General features: G+C 41.7%; 1 protein-coding gene and 1 pseudogene across 3 annotated transcripts; one reads left to right on the forward strand and one right to left on the reverse strand.

Annotated features, from left to right (window-relative positions):
• The first annotated feature begins 75 nt into the window (after positions 1-75).
• Positions 76-13,163, forward strand: LOC307014090 (putative nuclease HARBI1; annotated as a pseudogene). Its single transcript, XR_013810552.1, has 2 exons — positions 76-285; positions 600-13,163. The product of XR_013810552.1 is annotated as a putative nuclease HARBI1 (transcript).
• prmt1 (protein arginine methyltransferase 1) lies at positions 12,530-27,994 on the reverse strand. 2 transcript variants are annotated; one of them, XM_079641804.1, is made up of 10 exons: positions 27,926-27,994; positions 26,601-26,687; positions 26,327-26,482; positions 26,155-26,218; positions 25,890-26,032; positions 25,419-25,506; positions 21,233-21,348; positions 20,957-21,107; positions 13,806-13,927; positions 12,530-13,732 (listed from the first exon to the last, which is right to left on the reverse strand). In XM_079641804.1, the coding sequence occupies exons 1-10, from the start codon at positions 27,950-27,952 to the stop codon at positions 13,649-13,651; spliced, it is 1,038 nt and encodes a 345-aa protein (XP_079497930.1). In that variant the 5' UTR covers positions 27,953-27,994; the 3' UTR covers positions 12,530-13,648. The 2 variants fall into 2 exon arrangements, with proteins under 2 accessions (XP_079497930.1, XP_079497929.1); XM_079641803.1 differs by having other exon boundaries at positions 26,601-26,696; positions 27,926-27,979.
• Positions 27,995-28,000: the final 6 nt, after the last annotated feature.

Raw genomic sequence — 28,000 nt, forward strand, 5'->3', positions numbered from 1 at the left:
AACCGCGTGTATGCTGATACCGCAGGTCTTGACTATTTTCCATGTCATAAAATGGAGGATAAATTAATCATTGCCGTGGCAAGTGTCCCAGTCCTGTATAATAATAATAATAAATGGGATTTATATAGCGCTTTTCTAGACCCAAAGACGCTTTACATTATGAGTCAGGTCGACAAACAAAACAAGAACAAAAACACAAATATGACTGTACTCTGTTCACCTACCGGGACCTAAACCGGAGGAACCAGGCATGGCGGGAGGTGGCAGAGACAGTTGGTGAAACTGGTAGGTTTTCAACTGTTTGGGGAGTTTATATCCAGTTTACTTCGTTTTACATTGAATGGACAGCTAGTAATTTAGCATAACATATAATATATATTAATAAAAAAATGTAATTATAATATATATAATATAATAAGTATAAGCATAATATATAACATAACATATAATACATGCACAGCTATCAAGCATAGACAGTATATTTAGCCAGCATGGAATGTAGCATAAAAATAGCATTCATTAATGGAGGAATAATTTAGTAAATTCAAGAAATTAACTTTATTATTTATTAACTTTATTATTTCATTTCATTTTATTAGAGGATGTGTGCAAAAAGAGATGGAAGACTCTAAGGGACAGGTTCCGCAAGGAGAAGAATATGGAGAAGGAGGCAAAAAGAAGCGGGGCAGGGTCTGCAGGGGGGTACAAGCCCTGGCGTTTCATGGCAGTGATGGGTTTTTTAACCCCATTCATCATAGACCGTGAGACGTCCAGCAATGTCCCCCGGCAGACCCTGCCTCCATCCACCCTGGTGGCAGAGGAAGAGAGCCAGGTAGAGTGAGCCAGCCACCAGGAGAGGGAGAGGGAGATGTCCTCGTTCGAACGAAGTCTGCTGTCAGCAATTACCCAGCAATTGCCCAGCCAACCCCACCAGTGGTGGAGGAGGACGAGGACTTGCAGTTTTTTAAGAGCCTCTTGCCCACCATGAGGCTGATGACAAGGGGACAGAGGGCAAGAGTCCGCCTCGGGATACACCAGTTCATTTTTTACGTGGACCAGGACAATTTAAAATTTAATAATTTTTTCACACATACTGATCCACATTACATTTTTTTACACTCATCATTCATCACACACACTTCACTCACAACATTACCAAATAAAACATTATTTAAAGTATGTTATGGCTATACTGTGTCTTCACTTGTTCATGTGGTTTGTCAGTTGCAACATACCAGAAGCTTCATGTATGTCGGTATATATAATGTGCTTTCTTCTGTAATTGTTCATGTGAAAACCTATTGAAATTATGAGTGGTTTATCATTAAAAACAGGGCTGAAAGAAAAAGGTTGTTAGTCATATCATAATATAATAATATCAATTCAAGAAACATGTTTATTAGGAATGTTTGATTTTAAAATGGCTCATTCGGAATATTTGCTCTTTAAAGAAAATGGGTAGCTCTTAAAAGAGCTTTTGGTTTGGAGGAGCCATGGTGACCCTACACCACTTTATGCTGCCATGACACTACACCCTCCTCATTCAAATAGGAGCAGAAGGTCTCCCGCAGTTGGATGGATCGGCGTGTGGCGTTGTTTGAGCCCATCCTAGGTGCATCGCGCAGGGTTGGAGCTTCATCACTCGGCTCTGTGACGACAGGGACGACAGGTGTGCGTGATGGCCTTCCTATTGTCTTCCTGCGGAGGAAGTTGTGCAACACACAGGTGGCCTTCACACACAACTCTGTTACCTCCGAGCTGGTGGTGATGACACGCCAGAACATTCTCCACTGTGATGCGAGGACGCCAAACGCACATTCAACAACCAACCTGGCCCGGCTGAGGCGGTAATTGAACAGCCTCCTTTCACGCGTGAGCTGACGTCCAGGGAATGGACGCAGCAGGTTGTCCAGCAGCGGAAAAGCCTCATCCCCAACAAACACATGGGGAAGAAGGCCCAGCCGCTCTGCTCCGATATATTTATGATCCACGTCACGTTTTCAGTGTTGGCGGCAGTTCCTCATGTTTGTCTAGAAGTCTTTTCATCAGGGCTCTATAAATAGAGAACTACGGCAGATATGTAATATTTAATGCAGCCGAACCGTGTATTACAATGCCGTTATGTGATGACTTTCAAAGAGAAAAGCAAGCACACTCGGAAAATAAAGTATTATTTTATTTTTACAAAACGTTTTCAGATTTCACATCACATAAACACCAAATCCCAGCATGCATTGCGGTTAAACCATCCAATCGTCGAGCTGAGGACACATTCCTTCACATTTCCATTTTAATTTGCATTAAAGTATTTTGTGAGGCCTTCTAACATGTTTTTAAATATAACTACGGTTGTAGTTGAAGAGTTTGTAAATTAACATGAACCAAAGCTGTTGCCTGGCAACTCAATCGCACAACGTCACGTCCGTTAATTCCACATCCACACGCATGGATTAACATCGATTTAATACATGAATGTAGCCTTTGTTTCTGCTAAAAGAGGTGTCGACCAGCTGGGGAAATAAGAAAATTGGCGTAATCGAATGTGACTATTAAAAAATAAATCATTACGTCGGGGTAGCATTTGCTTGGCATTTCCGGTTATTTCTCCACTGGTTAACAATACTGTGTAACTGTCACGTTTGAAGGGATGAAATCGTGACATCTTCACGTCTCCCAGCATGGTAAATCGTCAAATGTTCACGTCTTGCTGTGATACCGGGTTGGTTTCAGTTCGGATCAGTAGGGAATTCTTTCAGAATATTAAATAAACATTGAGCTTTGGATCCTTTTTGTAGGCTATTTTTAAGGATTTCAGGTACCATTGAAACTCATTTAAAGTGGACCTATCATGCTATATTTGAATAATATAGTGTAGGACCATACCTACAGTGGGGCAAAAAAGTATTTAGTCAGCCACCAATTGTGCAAGTTCTACCATTTATAAAGATGAGAGAGGCCTGTCATTTTCATCCTAGGTATACGTCAACTATGAGACAAAATGAGAAGAAAAAGATTCCAGAAAATCTCATCGTCTGATTTTTAAAGAATCTATTTGCAAATTATGGTGGAAAATAAGTATTTGGTTACCTACAAACAAACAAGATTTCTGGCTCTCACAGACCTGTAACTTCTTATTTAAGAGCCTCCTCTGTCCTCCACTTGTTAATTGTATTAATGGCACCTGTTTGAACTCGTTATCAGTATAAAAGACACTTGTCCACAACCCCAAACTCCACTAAGGCCAAGACCAAAGAGCTGTCAAAGGACACCAGAAACAAAATTGTAGACCTGCACCAGGCTGGGAAGACTGAATCTGCAATAGGTAAGCAGCTTGGTGTGAAGAAATCAACTGTGGGAGCAATTATTAGAAAATGGAAGACATACAAGACCACTGATAATCTCCCTCGATCTGGGGCTCCTCGCAAGATCTCACCTCATGGGGTCAAAATGATCATAAGAACGGTGAGCAAAAATCCCAGAACCACACGGGGGGACCTAGTCAATGACCTGCATAGAGCTGTGACCAAAGTAACAAAGGCTACCATCAGTAACACACTACGCCGCCAGGGACTCAAATCCTGCAGTGCCAGACGTGTCCCCCTGCTTAAGCCAGTACATGTCCAGGCCCGTCTGAAGTTTGCTAGAGAGCATTTAGATCAGGGGTGGGGAACCTCCGGCTCCCGGGCCGTATACGGCCCGCGAGACCATTTGGCACGGCCCTCGAGGTGATTTATAAACACACGCAAAAAAGAAAAAAATGAAAGAAATCTAGACCGCAAAAAAATGAAACAAGCGAGTACCTGTTTTTCCTGGCCAAGGTCAGGGTCCTTGAACCCAACACGGGCCTAACGTGTCATCACGTGGTAATTATGTCTCGTCTGACAGAGGTGTAGTGCTGACGGAGAGCACCAGAACACCGCTCCGGCACTTCCAAAAATGGCAATAGCCTAACTAGGGCTGCAATGATTAGTCGACATAATCGACGACGTCGATCATAAAAATTTGTCGACGCGGAATTTTTGTGTCGACGCGTCGTATAAAAACAATCAGAGAGCCGGTAACATTAATTCAAAACTGCGCAAATGTTCATTTGTAACTGCAATGCACTACAGGAAGTGCTGGGGGCAGTATACTCTCCAATGTCTGCCATGACTGCATTCTGTACTAACAACAAAGAAGAAAGAATACGAACGATGGCGGAAAGGAGAGAGAATGAGGGTGATGAAGAGCTCAAAAAAGCGAGACCGAGAGTTTCGAAAGTGTGGGAGTATTTCACAGACGACAAGCCAAAGAAGTCAGTGAAATGCAGAATTTGTAAAGGGGAATTGGCATTCCACGGCAGCACTACAGTGATGCACGAGCATTTAAAACGCAAGCACCCTGGAACCGTGAGGACTGCTACTTTGGATCATGGGTAAGTTTGAGCAAGTTAGCCATAGTCATGTTTACGTTAGCTTACATGTTGGAAAACAGAACGTCTCATGGTTAATGCTTGCTAAGCAAACGCTATTTCAGTTATGTTGAGGCTGCGTGTCCACCAACGAGCTGCTAAACAGCGCCAAGCTTACAGCGTAGTAGAGCACACTAGAGCTTTATGGACGCTGTAATTAATTCCAAACTTAAAATAATAATTAACAAGGGTCTGCGAAATGACAAGAATAAAATGCGATTGAATTGATCCTGGGACTGGACAACAGGGTGACATTCACAGGTGTGCAGACTTGAGGTAAAACATGCACTGGAGCCCGGAAAAAGAGCCGTGCCCACAGGAAGCAGAGATGGAGGGTGTGACAGAAATAATCGTTAGATTAGTCGACTAATCGAAAAAATAATCAACCGATTAGTCGACTACCAAAATAATCGTTAGTTGCAGCCCTATGCCTAACCATAAGGAGCCGTACACATGCCGCAGTTGTTGCGTGGCTGTGTCTTTAGTTGAAAGCCCAGTGGCGATCTGTTCATCTGTCATACAGTCAATAACTTAGTTGTTATTAGCATCTGGTTAGCTAGCTATGCTAACGAATATAAGAAGCTTTTTCTACAACCACTGAGGTAAAGGGACACCTTTATATGATCATTATAGTCATTATAAAAAAATAAGATAATAAAGTAAATTGGTATAAAATACTATGACAGTAAAATAAAGTTGTTATTAATAAACAAGAATACAGTTTGAAAGGGGAGTGATTTGTAAAATATCCATAAAGAAAAATAAAACGGCTTACAGTTCTGTTTCATATGGGTGTTGAGAGATGTATCCATAGATCTCCTAATGTTGCTCTCAAAGTGCACCAGATTGATGCTTTTAACTTCAACATTAAAAAAAAAATCTTCCCTGGGGAGCATGCCCCCCGGACCCCCGTAGAGGAGGTTAGGTCCTCCCCCACTTAAATCATGTCCACATGGATAGGAAACTAAATACATTTGCTCACATCTTGTGTCCATATCTTTCTGTTTTGGTGGTCATGTCACAACCGTGCACGTGCATGAATGCGCGAGTCATGGTAAGATATCTGGATTAAGAGGTTGCTTTTTCTTTGCACAGCATGAAAGAAAGGCCAAATGAATGTGCTGTGATTTTAGTTTTTTTTAAGCAGAGGTCAATAATTTGTACGGCCCTCGGAGGATGTTGAAAAAATTGAAATGGCCCTTGAGAGGGAAGAGGTTTCCCACCCCTGATTTAGATGATCCAGAAGAGGATTGGGAGAATGTCATATGGTCAGATGAAACCAAAATAGAACTTTTTGGTAAAAACCCAACTAGACGTGTTTGGAGGAGAAAGAATGCTGAGTTGCATCCAAAGAACACCATACCTACTGTGAAACATGGGGGTGGAAAAATCATGCTTTTGGGCTGTTTTTCTGCAAAGGGACCAGGACGACTGATCCGTGTAAAGCAGTGGTCGCCAACCAGTCGATCGCGATCGACGAGTGTGGTGCAGCTAGATCGCGGACCGTTAAAAAAAAAGTAACAAAAGAAAGAAAAAGAAAATTTAAATAATAATGTTTGAAAAATACGTTTTTAGAAGTAAACCTATCATCCACCACCCCGTTAGCAGGTGCCACTTGATTGACGTATATTTGAGACACCTCAATAATATGATACATTAACCGTGCTTTACGTGAACCTCATCATGACACAAGAGACGACGGCAGGACTGTAATTTCCCGTGTTCAGTGAACGCAACAGAGGCAACACACCAGACCAATCAGAGAGTTGCATGGAAATACACGTGTGCTTGTGTCATTCAAGCTCGGCTCTGTGTGTGTGTGGCGATATCGCATTTAGTGTGATAGAGAGGGAGAGAGGGAGTGAGGGAGAGAAAGGGACCGGTGCTAGCGGGGACCGTGATGTTAGCATCTGGTTAGCTAGCTGCACTAACGGACATAAGGAGCTGGGTTCCACAACAAGCTGGAGGAGAGTCCTCTCCTGTCAGACTGAGGGGCTCAGGTGAGCTAAAGGACTCTTGAGTGTTTAGAACAGTTTTGTCACAAATTATTCAAAAGATTATTTCCGTGGCACACCTTCATATGATCATTATAGTTATACAAACAATAAGAGAATAAATGAAAAACAGGTATGAAATAGCCTGCTATATGGCAGTAAAACAAGAATACAGTTTAATGTGATTTGTAAAATATCCATAAAGAAAAAGAAAATCTGTTTACAGTTCTGTTTCATATGGGTGCTGAGAGAGGTATCCATAGATCTCTTCATGTTGCTCTCAAAGTGCACCAGATTGATGCTTTCAACTTCAATTTTTAAAAAAAAATCTTCCCGGGGGAGCATCCCCCGGACCCCCCTTGAGAAGGTGAGGTCCGCCCCCCAATAGCACTTTACCCCTGCCTATATGCCATGAGCTAAATATGGAGCCTTCATTGTAACAGTAATTCAGATGCAATTAGCCTATATAAAAGGCCTCAAATTGGAAGCATTGTATGGCCCGTCTTTTTCACTCAATTCTGCAATAGGTAGATCTCGCCTTTCACCTAGGCCGAGGTCGGTGATCTTGGGCTTAAAAAGGTTGGTGACCACTGGTGTAAAGGAAAGAATGAATGGGGCCATGTATCGTGAGATTTTGAGTGACAACCTCCTTCCATCAGCAAGGGTATTGAAGATGAAACGTGGCTTGGTCTTTCAGCATGACAATGATCCCAAACACACCGCCCGGGCAATGAAGGAGAAGCATTTCAAGGTCCTGGAGTTGCCTAGCCAGTCTCCAGATCTCAACCCCATAGAAAATCTTTGGAGGGAGTTGAAAGTCTGTGTTGCCCAGCGACAGCCCCAAAACATCACTGCTCTAGAGGAGATCTGCATGGAGGAATGGGCCAAAATACCAGCAACAGTGTGTGAAAACCTTGTGAAGACTGACAGAAAACGTTTGACCTCTGTCATTGCCAACAAAGGGTATATAAAAAAGTATTGAGATGAACTTTTGTTATTGACCAAATACTTATTTTCCACCATCATTTGCAAAGAAATTCTTTAAAGATCAGACAATGGGATTTTCTGGATTTTTTTTTCTCATTTTGTCTCTCATAGTTGAGGTATACCTAGGATGACAATTACAGGCCTCTCTCATCTTTTTAAGTGGGAGAGCTTGCACAATTGGTGGCTGACTAAATACTTTTCTGCCCCACTGTGTGTATATATATATAAATAATGGGACACAGGGTTTGGTCCGGATTGATTTGCAGTTCGGTCCGGATCGGGACCTTGGACCAGAGTTTTAGAAGCCCTGCTTTAGGGGCTCGGTAGTTATTGGCTATGGTAGGTTATTGGTTATGTTCACATTTATTTGATTATTAAAATGTAAACCGATCTTTTTCATATGGTTGTTTAAAGTTGTACCACCTAGATCTAGTCTCTAGTAATTGAGTGCTCAAAGTGCACCAGATTGAAGCATTTTACTTTAGAATTTCCAAACATTTCTTCCTAGGGGGGCATACCCACGGACCCCCCTAGACTAGAGGATGTGATGTCCACCCCGCAATTCAAACAATGTCCATACAATACTGAACACATTTGAAGCTCTTTCGATGTATATTACCCATGTCAATACGTTTTTGTAGTGAATGTCTTTTGTAGATTTTTCATTTATTCATTATATATTATATATGTTGTATTCCTTGGATACTCTATTGATCATTATTTGTTCTACTGTACGGGGGGGGGGGGGGGGTCAAATTGGCTAGAACCGGTGTCAGTACCATATGTGTTCGGCCTACAAGATGTGTTCGGGGTCCGTTACGTTTACCAATCACGTCACGCATTGGCTGTACGGTAATCCAAGAGGACATTTTACACGGCCAAATTCCGAATGTATTGAAATACATAATTGTAGTTCTATAGGGACAAGGATAAAATCACACATACCTGCAACTCACCATCCAGTACAACGTTTGGTATTCCATGTAAAGATTGTGACTGCTGACCACCAATGATATCAAGTACCACATCTGTGTATTGTCCCCTTTTATATGGTGTGTTACCCGTCTGTGGGTATTTAGCCTGGCTGTGGTCTTTGGTAGCTTGCTGCTTCAAATTCTTCCACCTCAACCTCACTTGGTCCACCGTCCTCTTGTGTCCAGATCCTGTGGCATTCACATTGTCTGTAACTTCCATCCATATTCCGCTCTTTACTTTAGTCGCTCCACCCTCTCTGTTAAAGCTACCGACTATGGAGTCATAATTGTTCCTTACACCCTGCAGCAGTGCATGGGTCTCAGCAGATATAAAATTAGGCCCCTTTTTGTCCATCTTTCCAACTCAATGGTTTGGTCAGGTTAGCAATTAGTTTTATAGGTCTGGCCTTGCTGTTAATTACATAATCAACCACAGGCCCTAACCAATCTGGAAATGCATTCCAGTTGTGTATTTGTAATTAGTTGTTATTCAGAGACTGATGTAGGCCTACTGACTGAAACAACAGTCAGAACACAGTCATGGCAGGGATTGTTCACATATTCCATGCTGGAAGAAGAGGTTACCGTCAAAGGGTCCACACCGAGCGCCCCAAACCTCTCCAACAGTACACAACAGAAGAACTGTACAATCGTTTTCGATTTGGACTTGATGACATCAACTACATTGCTGATCTGGTCAGGCCACAACTGCAATGCAGAACCTTGCGGAGTCATGCTCTGACTGTAAAGGAACAGGTCCTCATTGCCCTGCGCTTTTACGCATGTGGAACATTCTATGAGGTCATAGCTGACAGCATGGGAGTCCACAGGACAACAGTGGGTGAAGTGGTGACAGCTGTGTCTGATGCACTGGCTCGCCTGCTGGATCACTTGTGACTTTTCTCACTGATGGCCAGATTGCCAAAGTGAAGCAGAAGTTTTTTCTTCTGGGAGACATGCCCAACACCATTGGGGTGATCGACTGCAACCATGTACATATTCAAGCACCTCGTCAGAGGGAGTGGGAATATGTCAACAGGAAAGGGAGGCACAGCATCAATGTGCAACTTGTGGGAGATGCTGACATTGCCATCACTAACTGTGTTATGAGATGGCCTGGGTCAGTCAACGATGCACGTATCTTCAGAGAGAGCCGGTTGTTCACTGAATTCCAAACCAACAGGCCGACTGGAGTTATATTAGACAACAGTGCCTACCCACTCCTACCATGGGTGATGACACCTTTTCCGACGGCCAACACTCCCTCACAGACAGGGACGTGCAGTCACAGATGCGCTACAACAACGCCCATGGAAGAACAAGGTGTGCCATTGAGCGCTTGAATGGAGTACTGAAGAGGCGTTTTGCATGCTTCAACTATCTGAGAGTGGAACCCCAAGGAGCATGCCAAATAACACTGGCTTGTATTGTGCTACACAATATTGCTGTTTATCGATGATCCCCCAGAGCCCCTTGCACCTGCTGATGATCTAGGCCCACCTATGGATTTCCTTCTAAATGAGACTGAGTGGTGGTGCAGGGCGAGATGCTACTGTCCGCAATTACTTTTTAAAGGAGATGACGGACTTTTTTTTTTTTGAAGATATTTTTACTTTAATCTAAATTACATTTCTGATGGACAATCTTTGCTGTGATACTTTTATGAGCATAAACATTTGTCATCAACATTTGGTTGAAAACAAAATAAGCCACCACAAACCTGAGCAAAAATGGAAAAAATAAAATGTATTTCCCATGAAGGCTAACGATTGTGTATTATTTCAGTTAACAAACGTTTTATTTAAATTGAAACATATTTTAAAATAAATTGTACAGTACATGTTGCTCTGGTAATCCACTGGAAATCCACCCCTCTGGTGGGATCAGGATAATCCAGTTTTTTGGGGTCAAACTGATTCCAATCCTGTGTTATCGGTTTGAACTACCCATTTTGAAGATTTGATCCAGATTAAAGCTTGGATTGGATTTCCTGATCGGATATCAAAGTGATCCTAATCCTGTTTTTTGGTGTTGAACTCCCCAAAATCCAAATCTGATCTGATTAGATAGGGATTAAAAGTTTTGAACTCCTGGGCCCTGAGCTCTGATCCCTACATCCCTCTTTTCCTGTGAGAAGTACTTAGCAGAAGCCTCGGTCACCATTTTAACAACCCTCCCAATGCTTTGAGTATGGCAAGGCAAGTTGAGTACCTAATTATGTAAATAACCCAATTTGTGTTTTGTGAAACTGAAAAGGATATTACATTGTTTTTGTTACTTTCATTGCAGTGTCTTAAATGTAATTTAGGGTAACTTTGTTTTATTTAGATGCTTTTATTTTGAAGTTGTTGCTATGGAAACAACATGACTGACAAAAAAGCAATACCTTCTACATATAACGGACAAAGTAAAGAAGTGTATGTTTAAATGTTAGCACCCCCCGAAGAGGCTCAAGCTCTTACGTTGAGTCTGGAGTTTCAATACATTCGGAATTTGGCCGTGTAAAATGTCCTCTTGGATTACCGTACAGCCAATGTGTGACATCATTGGTAAACCAGGGTATATGCAGGAATCCTGAAGTCAAATTTAAAACTGTTTCTAAGACCCTTTCCATACATTTTAAGACCTCATCGCAACTTTGAGTTCTAACCTTTTACCTTGGCAACACACTTTACCTCACATTTACTATATTGATTGTAAGATAGCAAAACTAAACGGAGTGCAGACAGACTACTGAAGCCTCCTTTCCACATGAAATTCAACCTCTGTGAAGGTCAGATTTAATGCAGTATGCTGCTTTGTTGCTTCTGTACCCTGTGCTCTTTCATTCCAGTAAAACTCCTCAGAAACCATTAGAAATGAGTATTTGACCAATAAACAAAACAATTGACAAAACTTTGAACTATGAAATATGTTAAACTTTGGTGAGCTTCAGCGGGGTAATGCCATATAGGAGCTCCCTCACAAATACCCAGGGGTTAAATTGGGCTGGGGCTGTCCGGGGCTAAGCCCTAGCACATAGGACGATGCTCTGACGTCATCACCCTCACACATTTGTCATACGTTTACAAAAAAGGATATATATGTTAAGACTTTTCTCGTTCTTAATATAGACTATATTTAGGGTCGATATGTGTTGACTTTACTTTAAAATAGCAGATCTCTGTGACCGGATATAGTTTGGCTTAGACCCCGGCCCCGCACGGTAAAACGCATACGCAAGCGAAAAAAGTATTCCGTTCACATGCATTCGATTCATTAACGTGTCCGTTCACAATAGAACGCTGGAAACGATGTAGTACATATGTCAGGCCTGTAAGTGGCGCTGCTGCCGCCCGAAATACACCAAAAGCAGCGAAGAAGACCCCGGAGCATGGTTGCCATGGTTGCTCTTCTGTTTATTCTCCGCGGTGGACGGCGTGTTCTCCTGCTGTATCTCTCAGGTAGTCCACCAGCAGATGAAAAAAACCTGCCTCTTCCAAGGAACGAGGGGACCGTGCGGCAGTTTCCGTAAAAAAAAATGTTCCGCCGGTCAACATGTCCGTTAAAGTTTCAATCTTCCGTACAAAATTAGAAAAGTGCCGGTCAGAGGTCTTCTTTGTTATTTATTGAGATTTAAAACAAATTGATAATGACTCTGTTCTCTGTATAATAATATTTAATAAACGGTGACTGCCTCTCTTTTCCTCCCCCTCTTCTTCCCAGCAGCAGCAGGAGAGGGAGGTGGGCTATTTCATCGTTATCAGAAAATGATCATATATAGGGCTTACACACGGAGCCGTTGGACCCCCAGAGCGTTGCGTATGCCGGTCTACCCACCTTGGGACCCGTTACCGTAGTCGTTTAGTGCTTCTTATTTTTTTTGCACAACCATCGATGACCAAAATGAGTTTTGCAGACTCATTTTTTGGAAGAATCTTTCCTGAAAACAGTTATCTCTTTACAGTGACTCAATGTGGAATTTGATAACCTGTTTTTGAACACAGGTGCAGCTACAACTCCTGGCTCAGTCAAAGTTTGTTATATGCAGATCACAGACCACTAACTCGAGAGGATACACAATGGAGTAATGCTACGCATCTTTACAGAGATGCTTTCATAGAACACTTCTGTAGCCAATGCAATAAAAGTTTATTAGTTTTATTTTCTTTAAAAAAAACAAGCAGGTGACAAAAATACAAAAGAGAAAAACAAGGGGTCAGAGCTCCCAGCAGTGCCAACATAGTTACCACTGGATCAAGACAAACTGACAGATATAGGCCAGTGGACACATTGCCATCTTCTCCTTATGTGAAGCACTAATGGACATACTGATGCTCGAGGGTGTGAGCGGATTAAAGCCATAAGATGATATCTTGAGCATCTCAAATGCTGCTACCCAGCCATCACTCAGCAGAGGCCCCAACAGGAGCATGTTTGAATCAGCCTCTTGTATCTCAGCTCACTGTGCTGCCTGCAAGAATAGCATCTCTAATGCTGTCCAAATATAAAACACACCGATTCTAAGCAGGCTTTAAGTCTATAGTTCACAGTTACGCGAGAACAGTAGGGTTTAATTAAGTCACAGTATTCAGACTTATGTCAATACATTTTTACTTGTGCCATTTGTTAATCATTCTCCTAAAAAGGAGAAGTTGCCCACAGCTAGAAAAAAGAAAAAAGTTTGGAATGGTGGCATGACAGCTCATTTATAAAACTAAATATGTGAAAAAAAGTTACGGTATTTAGTCTGAAGTAAACATTTGGATCTGAAGTTATCTTTCCAAAAATTGCAATATGATATACATTGTTTCTTCTTAAACATGGCTGTTTTTGGCTTGAACAGGGCATTTGGTGTTTGATGCACAGTTGTCTTGTCTATGACACAAGACTTCATCAGAATCAAACATAAGGAGATCCCAAAGTGACTGACAGTATTACTGTGCACACATGTGGGCGGCCATGGTGTCACTCAAGCAAAGACAAGAACTTAGGGGAAACCCAGAACACGTTGGACTCAAACACCGGGCACATGTCAAACACAAGTTATGTTTAGCGACTATGTCACCATGACAACTCACATTGACCGAGGATGTGAAGACCTTTTAAATACTGTTAACGTCTGAACAAGAAAATGAACACAAAAAAAAGAAGTTTCTAAAATGTTGCTGCATGGGGAGCATCAAACTAGTGTACAGACTCAGTCAAACAGCATTACCTGTCCTCTACTCAAGACAAACTAACACCAGGAGGGACAGAGACTTCTAACGCATCCTGTACTCCGACGTCTTCGACACCTCACACAGCTGACCTTTGAAGTCCAGGTCGACAGTAAAGTCCAGATCCCTCTGAAAACACAACGTGTCAGACAAAACGAACAAAACACAAGAGTAGATAAGAACTTCCAAACTTCTTGCTTACATTGTTCTTGCTGTTTGGCTTCATGCTGATTGTGCCAAAGATCTCTTCCCCGGTCTTCACAGTCAGGTAATCGTCCAGGTAGAAGACAGTCTGCTTCCAGTGGGTGTATGGAGACTCTGGGCCTGAGGAGGGAAGTGAAAAGCAGTTTGCTGTTAAAAATCTATAATTTGGAGTTCCGAAGATGTTAATTTGATCCAAGTGAATGCCCAAAGCATGAACCCATCATAGTGGTTCAGAGCAGGATGGGTTTAACCCATAAATGCAGCCAAATATCAAGAAACTTAATTCTGTTTAGGCAGGAAAAAAAATCAGTCGTTTCTCAAACCTACTGATGAAATCATGGTTCCCTTCCATATGACAGACAAAGCTTCATGTTTACTAATGCAGTAAATCTCAGTAACAACTAAGATGTCATAATTACAGAAAGTAGCAGATACCAATACCAGTGGTTTGGCAGAGGTGGGAGTAAATCCTACATGTGCAAGTCTTGACCTACAAGTATCAAGCAAGTCCCAAGTCACTGTGATGAGTCAAGCAAGTCAAGTCATTGCTCAGGCAGTGTTTCCCCTATATACAAATAGTGGCAGCGCAGCTGCTGAAATATGAGCGCTGCTGCTAGGGTCGCACTCAGGTACCTAAAAGAAAAAAAAATTTTGATTGTTTGTTATGTGTAGTGATGCAAACACACATATGGTGAAAAAAGAGAGAACTATTCGAAGCAGAAAAAAAACTGCGTTATGTACAATTTGACAAAGGCCTGTGCTATAATACTTCAATGAAGTGGCTATTCTTTATAATATACTCAGATCAATAGGAGACAGATGTTAAGTTATAAATCATGGGTTTTTAATATTATTTACAGCAGGGGTGGGTGACCTTTTTTCTTTCAATTTTTACAACATCCTCCGAGGGCTGTACAAATGATTGAACTCAACCTCTGCTTAAAAACTAAAATCACAGCCCATTAATTTGGCCTTTCTTTCATGCTGTGCAAAGAAAAAGCAACCTCTGAATCCAGATATCTTACCATGACTCGCGCATGCACGCACGCACGTGCACGGTTGTGGCAGAAATATATGCAAACAAGATGTGTGCAAATGTATTTAGTATCCTATCCATGTGAACATGATTTAAGTGCGGAAGGGGACCTAACTTCCTCTAGTGGGGCATGCTACCCCGGGAAGATTTTTTTTTAAAGATTGAAGTTAAAAGCATCAATCTGGTGCACTTTGAGAGCAACATGAGGAGATCTATGGATACATCTTTCAACACCCATATGAAACAGAACTGTAAGCAGATTCTTCTTTTTGGATATATTATACAAATCACACCCCTTTTAAACTCTATTCTTGTTATTTTTGACAACGTTTTTGTTCCTGTCATATTGCATTTTATACCTGTTTTTCATTTAGTCTCTAATGTCTCATTAATAACTATAATGATAATATCAATGTGTGCCTTAACCTCACTGAGCTGAGGTTATTTGAGCTTCTCAGGAGAGAGCTCTCTTCCACCTGGTTGTAGAAAAGCTCTTTAAATTCGTTAGCATAGCTAGCTAACCAGATGCTAATAACAACAGATCGCCACTGTGCTTACAACTAAAGACACAGCCACGCAAACACTGCAGCATGTGTACGGCTCCTTATGGGTACTGCAATATTTGAAGAGCTGGAGCGGCGTTCCGGTGCTCTCCGTCAGCACTCAAGTCTACACTCCCTTCAGACGAGACATAACCACGTGAAGACACGGTACGCTCGTGTTTTGTTCAAGGAACCTGTCCTTGGCCAGGAAAAACAGGCACTCGCTTGTTTAATTATTTTGCGGTCTAGATTTCTTCTTTTTTGAAGTGAGAAGTTGTCCATCAGTCGGACTGACGGACCCCCCCCCCCAAAACAAAAACTCTTCGGTTCTCCACGAATTACACAAGTCACCCAAATCAGCGTTCAAAAAGCGGGAGGCGCTGAAAAGCGACTAATTTGCATCACTGTATGTGGATTTGTAGTATTTGTGTTACTGGCATAGTGTCACAGGCGGTCGCCTAGGGCGCCAGATCTGGGGGGCGCTGCGCTGGTAGCTCTGGGAGGGAAAAAACATTTGACCGTTGGCGCTCATCCAAATGTTCGGCCTTGATGTAACAACATTCATAATTAAGTAAAAGTAACACCCTTTTCAATCTGAGTATTTAATTTTATTCCAAGTTCTCAGTGGGTCTCAAACGGTTTGACTACAAATTATGTAAACACATATTTCCAAGGCACTCCTTTATAATTATTAGGATAAGTAAAAACAGGTTTGAAATCATTCCAATATAGGACAGTAATCAAAAAATATAGTTTAAAGTTGGATACAAAAATATGCATAAATAAATGTTAACTAGGTAAAATAAGATATGAATGAACAAAAATAAAATAAGCTACATTTATTTGTTATTGGCTATGGTAGGTTATTGGTTATGTTCACATACTTATTTGATTAAAATGTAAACCGATCTTTTTCATATGGGTGTTTGAGTTGTAACCCCTAGATCAGGTCTCTAGTAATTGTGTGCTCAAAGTGCAGCAGATTGAAGCATTTTACTGTAAAATGTTCAAAAAAACATCTTCCCGGGGGGGCATACCCCCGGATGCCCCTAGAGGATGTGACGTCCACCCCCCACTTCAAACATGTTCATACAATACTGAATACATTTGAAACCATGTTGACGTCTATTACCTATGTCAATAAGTTTCTGTTTTTGCAGTGTATTTGTCTTTTGTAGAGATTTTTTATTTATTCTTTACACATAAAATGTCGCCTAAAATCTCACCTAGGGCAGCAAATTGTCTAGAACCGGCCCTGGTACTAGGCCTCAAGAGCCTTTCTTGTGCTGACTCATAGAAACACATTCGCGGGGCGCAATTCGCACGCACTAAAAAAAATCCGCGCGCTCCGCGCTTACATTATGCTGGGCCCACGTGCCTTAGCACCGCTGCTATGACTCCATCCTAGGGGAAACACTGTCAGGTCAAGCAAGTCAAGTCACACGAAATTCTGATGAAGCCCAGTTTCCACATTTAAAATCAGTTAAAAGACAGTGGTTATGAAAATTGATTCAACCCACACTATGATCTTCATTACATACAGTTAATCATTTGAAATCTAATTTAGAACGACGACAATCATATTAGATTAATATTAACCCTAGAACTGCAGACAATATAGCTAGGACTCAAAAAAGTCTGTTAAAAAAGGCAGAATTCCAGTTAAGAAAATCATATATGGCATTTGCCATTACACATATTTAATTGAAATGTCTGTTAACACTAGAACCGCCAACAGCACCTACATATCATTTTAATTTTTCTTCATCATTTCCTTATAAACGAAGTAGGACGATTTAAAACTCACTTAATTGGGTTAATTTAGAAATTGCTTCGGTTTATCATCATAACAGATCAAAAAAGTTCAGATTCATTTTACAATAAATCAAGGAATGACGCACTTCTACAAACAAAAACAACATCACTAAAACATTTAAACAAACTACTAAAAGTAGACGAATTACATTATTCAACAGTTTACAGTAAATTCTGATAATAACACAGGGGAAATAATATCTCTCTCTCTCGACAGCCCGTCAGTATCAGGGTTAGTCAAAATGAATCCCTTGGATCCCTTGGCGGTTCTATTGTTTGCCGTTTTGTCTTCTCTTTGCTTAATCGATTGGAAACCAAGTGTAACGTAGCTTAAACTTAACGTTAGCTTTCTAGCTAACACAACCATGAACCTTTCTGTGTTTTTTTTGTAGTGACGAACGAAGTTGGATGTTCTGCTGGTCGTGTCACTGATCTTTATGCTGCAGACCCTGCATACCGCTGTTCCCTTCTTATTACTAGTGGTGCACGATCCGATATTAGGAATTATGACGTCATCCCGATAAAAGTATTAATAGCCCTGATAATATAAAATATATTTTTGGGGTAAAAAAAGAAAAAATACTGCGGTGTGGGTGGATTGGAATGAGGGGCGCTTGTTTTTACTCGGCTACTCCCGTTTTGCCAGTACTGTGGTATTAGTGGTTTAGGAAGAGGGGAGTTTTTCACAAATCCAGCGCTCCCTAACTCATGCCTGTCTGTGATGTAAATGGTGTGCGGCCGTGAAGCCAGGACAGTAAACAAACATGTCGTCGGTAGTATGGGACTATTTCAAAATTTCAGAGTTAGATAGTTCGCTTGCTATTTGTATTAACAAATTCAATGCAGAAGTTCCACGAGGAGGGAAAAAGGCAACGAGCTATAATACTTCCAACCTGATTAGTCACCTGAAACATCGCCATCGCTACGATGGTGTGTTAAAAGCGTACGAAGACGCCTGCGCTGCTAAACTAGCGGCGAATCCAAAGCCAGCTGCAAAGGCACTGGGGCTTTTACCTATCGACGAGGCTTTTGAAAAAGGCAAGAAGTTTGCCTGAGACGACCCCAGGGCTAAAACGAGGAAAAAACTACAGGTACATTTAATATATATATATTATATTATTATCGGTTATCGGTCTTGAGAAGCAGGAAGTTATCGTATCGGTTTCAAAAAAACCAATATCGTGCATCCCTACTTATTACCGTCATCGACAAAATAATCCTTGAATCCAAACTTCACTATTTTTGGAGTAAAGCTAGCCGCTGCCAAGTTAACTGAGACTCCTGCCGTCTAGTGGGTTGCCAGGTTTGCACGCATGGCGCTAAAACTAAACGTAATATCTCACTACAAAAACAAACGCAAATATTTAATTTTTAACAGTCAAGTTAGGCTTGGGCGGTATGACGGTATTACGGTATTTCGAAATACCGTCGGTATGATTTTCAATACAGTGACGTCACAGACTGTGCGCCAAATCATAGATGCGTTTCATTCTATTACACTGACACGGAGTTTTGACAGGGACGACATTGGTTGTAATGCACAGCACGCGCCAGCAGAGGGCAGGGGAGGGCGGTCCATCTTTCCCGCTCTCAGAGCTCAGCACAGAGCTGAGCTGAGCAAGATGGCGGCAGCATTTGCCGGCCCCGGACTCGGACAACTAGTAAAAAAGAAAAATGCCTCTGCGCCTGTTTGGGACTATTTTGGGTTTACTCGTCGCCAGTGACTTCATCCAGCACAACGAGAGGCGGAGGCACTTCTTTGGGAATGTTTAAGACGGGGTGAGTGAGTGTTGACATTTTTTTTTAATCCTATGCAACTGGTTGATGGTTTTGTAGTCGAGGTCGGACGGTTTTAAAAACGAAAGCATTTAAGTGCTAAACATTGACGCGAGTAATCCAATGAATCAAATGGAAATAAGGTTTTTAACACATGCATGGAATAATATTGCCAAACTAGTTAGTGAATATAGCAAACTTTATTCAATAAGTGTTAGAAATTAAAATCAATGTTTTAATGGGGAAATGTAGTTAAAACATGCCGTCAGTTTTAATGCTCTTTTATACTGAAAAAACAGAAATTCTTGTGCACAAGCAGTTAAGCTTTTATTCTGAAAATCCTTCATCTACGCATGTAGCATGTGGCTAATATACGATTTCCTAAAGAGGTGAATTTAGTAGCGAAATGATATGGAGTGGTGCAAACCGAAGCCTACTGATTTAACACTACAACTATAGATGTCGAGATACTACCATGCTGAATATTAAATGAAGGTACAGTTTATTTGAATACATTATTGTTTACAGACGAGAGTAGCATGTGACAACATCCGGAATGACCGGAAACCAAACGAGCCGAGAAGTATTTTTTAGAGTATTGATTACAGCGTTTAGAATGTGTTAAATGAAAAGTGATGAAAGAGAATATGAGGAGAAAAGGCGTGTTGCGCATATATTGGATGTGAAAGGAGCCAATCCTCTGTTTAAATGTAACAACGGACATTGGAGACGAGGCGAGACAGCAGGCGGGGAGGAGCCAGCAGAGGATATATAACAGCACCGGAGGAGAGATCCAACTCTTGGCTTCCCTAACGAGGAGCGGATCACAGCTGTTTGTCTGACTGAACAATATCATGCTTGTGACCAACCCGCGCCTTTTTTAATTAAAGTACCCAATTGAACTTTCACAGAGACTCCATTTAGTCTCCTTTTAAAGCTTCTCTCCTGGACGGGAGAATAACGAACACAGTTTACATAAGTCAAGTATTTACTCCCGGAAAATGTTTATGTATGATGGTATATTGTTAACTTAGCTCACTATGGAAACAACGTCGGACATCTACAAACGCGTCCTGTATCCGATCTCAAAATGTGCCATTTGCACAATGTGTCATGTATGCAGCCCTTGTTTTGCACTTGCGCGCACGTCGCGGCACTTTGCGAGCGTCTACCGGCTCGGGCTGCATTTTACACCGAACATATAATATACCGTTCGAAACATCTATTTGCCGCCGAACGCCACCTCACTCAAGTCGACCCGGGTCATACCGTCAGTGGCGGCTGATGGAAAATATTTTTGGTTGGGCTGGCTGTTGATATAGTGAGAAAAAAAAATTTGGGGGACAAATTACCCCTTAAATTGGGACTGATACCGTCATATACCGTATACCACGGTATGATGTCAGCAAGGTATGAAAAAATGACGGTATGAAAAAAATGATACCGCCCATGCCTAGTCAAGACCTTTCAAGTCATCTATCTCATGGTATAAGTCTCAAGCTTAAGTCAAGTCTCAAGTCATGAATACCAAGTCAAGTCAAGTTTTTTATCAATGTTAGTCAAGCAAGTCTCAAGTCCAAATATATGCGACTCGAGTCAAGACATGTGACACGAGTCCCCACCTCTGCCATTTGGATAGCCAATACATTTACACACAGCCTTGTACTTATGGTACTGTAGAAACATCTCTACTGTTTTCAAAAGTCAGGCATCTACATTGTACAACAGTATCACTTGTTACATCTCATTAAGAACCATTTGGGAAAAATGCTCGGTGTTACTGTTACCATTTGACCAAAGTTTACAGATGTTGAATTACCAGTGCTAATTAATTGCCAATTCTAATCCATGGTATGCAAACACATATCGAAGACTCACAATTTGAGTGTCTTACAGAGTGGAATATGGTTATTATTTACACTAGGACACATATACAGCGATAGAACACTGTCCAATGGTATCATTAGTAATTATACTGACTGGTGGAGAAGCCGGTCCTCTTGTGACAGCGGGTGAACTCTATGTTGAAGTAGGTGACCAAGGCATGGATGTAGTCATTCCTTTTCACCTGCAGGCAGAACGGGGAGGTGAAGGTCAGATCATCTGCCTTCACTGTGTAGATGTCCACCTCCTGAAAAACAAAAGGGAGGAGTCAGAGTTTATTATAGGAAACACTTTACTGCGAATGACAACACTATTTGCGCCAACACTATTTGAAAATCATAACAATCTCAACGCAAGCATTGGTCCACCCACCTTGATGAGACAGGCGCTGCTGACCAGCTGCTTAGGATCCACCACATCAACCAGGGGTTCCTTAATTGCCACCTCCTTGATGCATGACATATCGAAACCATATACGTTCTCCCACCCTAATACAGACACAAGAGCAGAAATTAAAATGTGCGGCTTACCAGTCGTGTGCCAAGGGTTGAACTAATTAGTCAAATGCCTGGGCGGCAACACATTTCATTGTGCGATGTGTACTTTGGTTTTGGGATCATGGCTAAGGACCGAGGTGAAAACAAAATAAAAAAATGTTTTATATGAAACTGTTGCAAGAGTTAAAGGTCCCATGTCATGGCGATTTCATCATGTCATAATTCCACTGTTGAGGTCTACTAGACTAGATTTACATTGTTCAATTTTCCAAAATCACATTAGTTTTCTCATACAGCATCTCTGTATAGTATGTGTATTCACTCTGTCCTACACACCTTGTTGGAGGTCCTGCCCCCCCTCCCTATGAGCTCACTGTGCTCTGATGTGTGTTGATGCGTTACAATGGTGTTTTTTAACAACCAGAAAAGGACACCAGTGATTACAAACAAATGAGAGCCGTGTTGGCCGGACGTTGCAGGGCTTGCTGCTCCGATGAGCGGACAGTGTGAGCTGGATTAGTGGTGTTGTTTCCTGGTTGCTGTGGGGTATGCTAGACACAGCGGCTCAGTCTGAGCAGTGTGGCGAACTGTGAGTGGAGATCCACGGAGCCGCGGCTGAGAAAAGATAAGGCTGAGTGTGTGCCGGCGAAACTCCGTGGAGTACCAAGGCTAGAGATGGGTATCGAGAACCGATACTAAGTCAGTACCGGTACCTGGCACTGGACAAACGATGCTGCCATCGGTATATGAATTACACTACTTCCTTAGTTTAAACAATTCTGGTTGGTTGGGAACCCTCATCCCGTGTAACACACTGGTTTTATTACCAGTGTGAATGCCACTCGTCATCTCTCCTAACAGTGCTCTTATTATTGTGAGACTCCCGGGGGAAGACCACAGGGGCAGACGCAACATCTTGCTAGAAACAGCATCTCAAGGATTCTTAACATTTAAAGGCCCAGTGAAGTGTGCACCTGTGCATGATCTGTTATGCTAATACGTATAGTAATGACCAAAATTGTCCATTGGAACCCATATCAAAAGATGTTGGAATAGCAACAAATTTGACGAGTTTTGAATTTTCCGGGGAAATCTGCAGTCGACCTTCGCCTTCGTGGGCGTGGCTTGCGATCTACTGCGTGACGTCACGAGATGGACGCCGCCGCACTGTTTACATTCACCACCGTTCGTTTTTTCTCTTTTTCAAAGTCGAATTTCTCAACGTTTTTGAGCTAGTATTTTCCTGGAAAGTGTGTCGGAGTCGACTGGAAGTGATTGCCAATCGAGAAAACCTGACAATGGAGGCGATAGTGAAGAAAGAGGGATGAAAAACACAGGGGAAACGATGCATTGCCGCTGGCTGTAGTAATGTCAAGTCTGCCGAAGTGGCGATGTTTCTGTTCCCAAAAGATGAAGGTGAGCCTGGCTGGTGTCATTGTTTCGTAGATTATTTGATTGATCATGATAAATAAAGGCCACTGGTCGATTCGAGAGAGAGCGAAAGAGAGACTGACAGAGTTACAGGGTTGTTGTTAGCATCTGGTGCTAGCTCGGAGCTACACACAGGGGAAAAGATGCATTGCCGCTGGCTGTAGTAATGTCAAGTCTGCCGAAGTGGCGATGTTTCTGTTCCCAAAAGATGAAGGTGAGCCTGGCTGGTGTCATTGTTTCGTAGATTCTTTGATTGATCATGATAAATAAAGGCCACTGGTCGATTCGAGAGAGAGAGAAAGAGAGACTGACAGAGTTACAGGGTTGTTGTTAGCATCTGGTGCTAGCTCGGAGCTAACGGAGATTAGCTGTTTCAACAATAAGGAGAGGGAGAGTGCTCTCCTGTGGGACTGAGAGAGATAACGTCAGCTCAGGGAGGTAAACTGTAGCCTAAGTTATCTCAGTGGGTTTGGTCATCTATGTAAACAAATATTTCCATCTATGTAATATTAGTTGTATAAAATAGGTTAAGAAATCCTTCCAATGTTTTTTGATTATTGAAATATATGTTTCATATGAGTGTTGAGAGCTGTATCCATAAATCTCTTAATGTTGCCCTCAAAGTGCACCAGATTGATCACTTTCTTCATCTATCCTGTCCGAAAAGCTGTCCAAATCAATCATTTCTCTCACACTAGTATCACTTTCCAGAGTCTCCGCCATGTTTACAATCGCAACTGGGTACATCTTGTGACGTCACAGCCACTATCGTCTGCAACTTCCGTTAGGCTCAGACGGCAAAATTAATAATTCATTAATTATGAATTATTAAACATTATTTTAGCCATGAACAGGCACAATGATATGTAAGGAATGAAACTGCCATTTCATTTTGGTGCAAAAACATGCACTTCACTGGGCCTTTAACAACCTATTAATGATGCATACCCACTTAACGGGAAGAAACTCAGCTAACAGACAATATTAACCATATCTGCACAAACAACATCAGATGACAGCTGATTCCATTGGTATAAGTCTCATCACTGTATGACTGAAACTCACTGAACTAGCAGCCAGGAAAGAGCAAGAAAACAACTTCACTTTACACAGTCATTATTAGGGATGGGCATTGCTCATGTTACCGCCCTTACATGCTAAACTCTTATTGCACTTTTGGCAACGAGCATTGTCCATATATATACATATATAAATATAAATGTGTGCTCATAAATATGAGCACACATTATCTCACAAGCAAAAAAAAACTCCTTAAAACAACAGTCAAGTGTACAGTCCACTGTCAAAGACCCAGATGCCTCAACAGGCCATATCCAAATCTGTTTTTCTAAGTTTTCAAGCAAGGAACACCAACATGTTTGCATTGTCGGGCGGGGGCTCTCCATCTCCAGCTGCCGTGTTTGCTCCCAGATGGAAAAACGGAATGGGGTGGTTGTGTTTTAGGTCGTTTAAAATGCGTGGTATTGCCTGCTTTTGTCGCTACCTTTTTTAAACCAATGCGACACACCGCCCGGCTCATTCAAGTCCGTAGGTTCGCCTCGTTGATTTGGTTTGAATCCAAAATACTGCCACACCGGAGAATCGAGATGTGTCGTTAGGTTTTGTAACCAATTCCATTTCACGTTAAATTCCCCGCGAGTAAGTCACACGTTGTCTCCCGCTTGTCGCCATATTATTAATTTGGCTGCTATGCTGCTGCACGTGCACGCGGAGTGTCCTGACCTGGCTGTGTGTCAGCCCCGCCCCTCACAGTGCGCCTGGCAGCCACAGCGCTCCAGGCTAAAATGCTAGTCACATCTTTATGTAAACTGCAATTTATCGAGCTCAGAAAAGTTATCGAGTCCATTTTTATTTATCGTACGATAAGTCAATTTATCGATTATCGCGACAGGCCTACACGCAGCGTCTCGTTTTAGCTGAATAATGGTCATGTTTGCATGGATTTATGAACTGCCCCTAATTACCACCCCCCTTCCAGAGACACTGTCAAACACTCATACCTGCTTGGTATGACATTGAAAACGTTCAATAAAATTGTAATAAATTACAATAAAATGACTTGTTTAATCTTCACATCTTGTAATCACGTCTATAATTTTGAGTACCAAATTATTGAAAAGTATCGAAAAATACTAGTATCGATAAGTAGTATCGGTATTGATAAAATCCTAACGGTACCCATCCCTAACCGCGGCTGAGAAAAGATAAGGCAGAGTGAGGAGCTCCACGGATTGGTCCATTTGGACCTTGGTATCGTTACGTCCCTATACTCAGGGAAAAATGTTCAACGAGGCGTTCTGGGGCAGCATAGACAGGTCTTTTCTGTGTTAAGAGTTTTACTCGCTACAGGGTGTACTTTGAGGGTTTGTGACTCTGCAGACCGTTTACCTGCAGAAAACGCTACATAACACACAAGGGGACGGGTAATAACCAGAAAAGCATTAGATGGGACCACTAAGATACTTCTTTTTTTTTTTGTTGTAGAAAATGGCTAATGGGTAGACATGAGTAAATACATTTATTTATAAACGTAAACCCTTAAGTACAAGGAACAACCTTGCAATGAGTCTCCTGACACAACATAGACCCATGAATGTTAAACTACTCACAGTGGATTTTGTAGTCCTTGTACTGTCGGTCTTCGATGGCAGTGACATAAAGGGTTGCCCTGTCTGGGAAAATGAGTCCATCTGGTCTCTGTAGAGGGGAAGCAGAAGTCAGACTCGTGTGAGAAACGAGCAACATGGTGCATTTTGTCACATGTCCAAGGCCAACTCATGATTGATGTCTAATAGCAGTTGTATGCCAATTCTATAAACCATAGAATATTATTTAATCAAACATTACCTTAAATTCTCATATTAGCTAGAATTGAAGTCCATGAATAACATGCAACTTGCCATAGGAATTACCAGGAGAAAATATACATTTTAAGTGATTGGTAAAAATAAAAATGTATTTGTTATGGCAGCACACCACACAAGTACTGTTGTGTCTGTTTGGACTTGTGGGGAAACCTCATCACTACAGTGCAGAGGAACTCATTTATTTTAATGTGTGAGATAAACAAATATACACACCAGCCATTTGTCCCTGGCATAAATAACTGTGTTGAGCATGGACTCATAGAAGAGGCAGTAGCCCATCCACTCTGATATGATGATGTCGACGCCATCTGTAGGCAGTTCCACCTCCTCCACCTTTCCCTTGATGATAGTGACAACTGTAAACACAGAAAGGGTCATCAGCTACAACCTTTAATCCCATGGTTCCTGTGAGACTCAAGACATTCCTATATTGAGCAACCATGCAATGATGGGACCATGAATAATTCCACTAACTCACCGTCATCCATCTTGTTGGCCTTCACAATTTTCACAGCGTAGTCTGAGATGCTGCTACACTCAATCTAATAAGAGAAAGAGCCACATTTTAATTCACACTGCCTTCTTATGCCACTAAAGAGCAACCGTTAACATGGGTCAACCCTTCAAACTGGATTAGTACCAACACATACCCCGATAACCTTCTTGGCTCCAGCTTTGGCAGCAAACATGCAGAGAATGCCTGTCCCACTGCCCACATCCAGCACCACCTTGTCCTTAAACAGATGCTTGTTGTGGAACATGGAATTGCGATAGGTCAGAGTGCGAACCTCATCTTTCAGCATTTCCTACATTTCAAGGAACAAAGGGAGGGTTAAATATTGTAACACAAAACAGAAACACTTTATATGGGTTGACCATTTGAAAACCTAAGCACAGCAGTTTGTCGAGTTGAAAGGGAATTACCTCATGGATGCCAAAGTGGGCGTAAGAGTCAAAGTAGTAGTCCTTTGATGTCATATCCTCCGCTGCAGGCTTGGCTGAGCTCTCCCCCTGAGAAATCTCAACAAAAGACACCCACAATTACAACCCAAGTTCGGCCATTGTGTCAGGTTTGGTGAAAAAATACAATTTTATCCGTTGGCAGAGATTATACCCACTGAAGCTCCCAACATAAAACCAATAGTTTTACTTGATGGGGGACAGACAGAATATTAACAAAGCAAACAGCCTTATGGTAAAGGTAAAACTCAATATAGATAAAACAATTGAATATTCTTTGAACAGAGTACTCGCCACTGCATGAGCAAACGTTTTCTTGAGAAACAAGCTGCAATTATGTGCAGCTAAAACACTGTACTACCACCTTTATATTTTATAGATGTACACACGTGTTGACAGATTTTTTAAGTATGCTTAATTAAAAAATAATAATAGATAAATTCATATTGATTTTAGTTTAAGTCAAAATAAATGTATTATGATGTGACTGTCCGAGAAGGCAATGAATGAGGCCAGCCCGCACAAAGATGGAGCACATGGTCCATGGTGCTGAAGTGATCGTGGCCTTCCTCTAAAAAGGGATATTGCCAAATAAACATTCATCAAAAGCCTCGATACATCAGCTCACAGTCAGGCCACATTGTCACAGAGACAATTCACTCACGGCGTTATTAGCTGTTTGCTTAAACTTACTACGTCACTAAAGTCGAACAACTATAAAATAAAACAACAAGTCATAAAATAAGATGGTGATGCCGCTAACAAAACAAGACGCTGTTGGAAGATGTTTACTTGATCATGGAATGTGTTTGAACCAACAGAGGAGTAATGTAATGGATGATGCCGCACTCACACTGAGCTAGACAGAAAGCTAACTGAGCTAACACGCTGGCTCCCATGCGGTCCCACAGGCCGGCTTGCTGTCGCACCAAGTAAAACTACGTTTATGCCACCAGAAGTCGCTTTAACGTATAGCGATGGCCATCGATTTCAAAGTCGATATACATAGGTAAAAGTAAACTAACACAAAAGTGTATAAGTCAAAATGTAGCTGTATCCGATGAGCGACCCCAAATGAATGAGCGGGTGCATCACATAGTAACGTTAACGATAGCAAGTTAGCTTCAACTAAAATGGATGAATCATGAGCTGGAGCGAATGCAAGGACAAAAGCTAAACGTTAAGTCCATCAATTAATACATCATTTGGAATACTGATCATGCTGATATGCGTTTAGCGTGTACACAAATTAATTAGGTGTTTATTTAATTTCCTATTGGACACCTTACCTCCATCCTCTCTGCTGGCGCCGCCATTTCGATAGTCTGCCTGGCTGCGGGAGACTGAAGGACGCTCCACGCCCC

The sequence above is a fragment of the Notothenia rossii genome, assembly GCF_949606895.1.
Source record: "Notothenia rossii genome assembly, chromosome: 8".
NCBI lineage: Eukaryota > Metazoa > Chordata > Actinopteri > Perciformes > Nototheniidae > Notothenia > Notothenia rossii.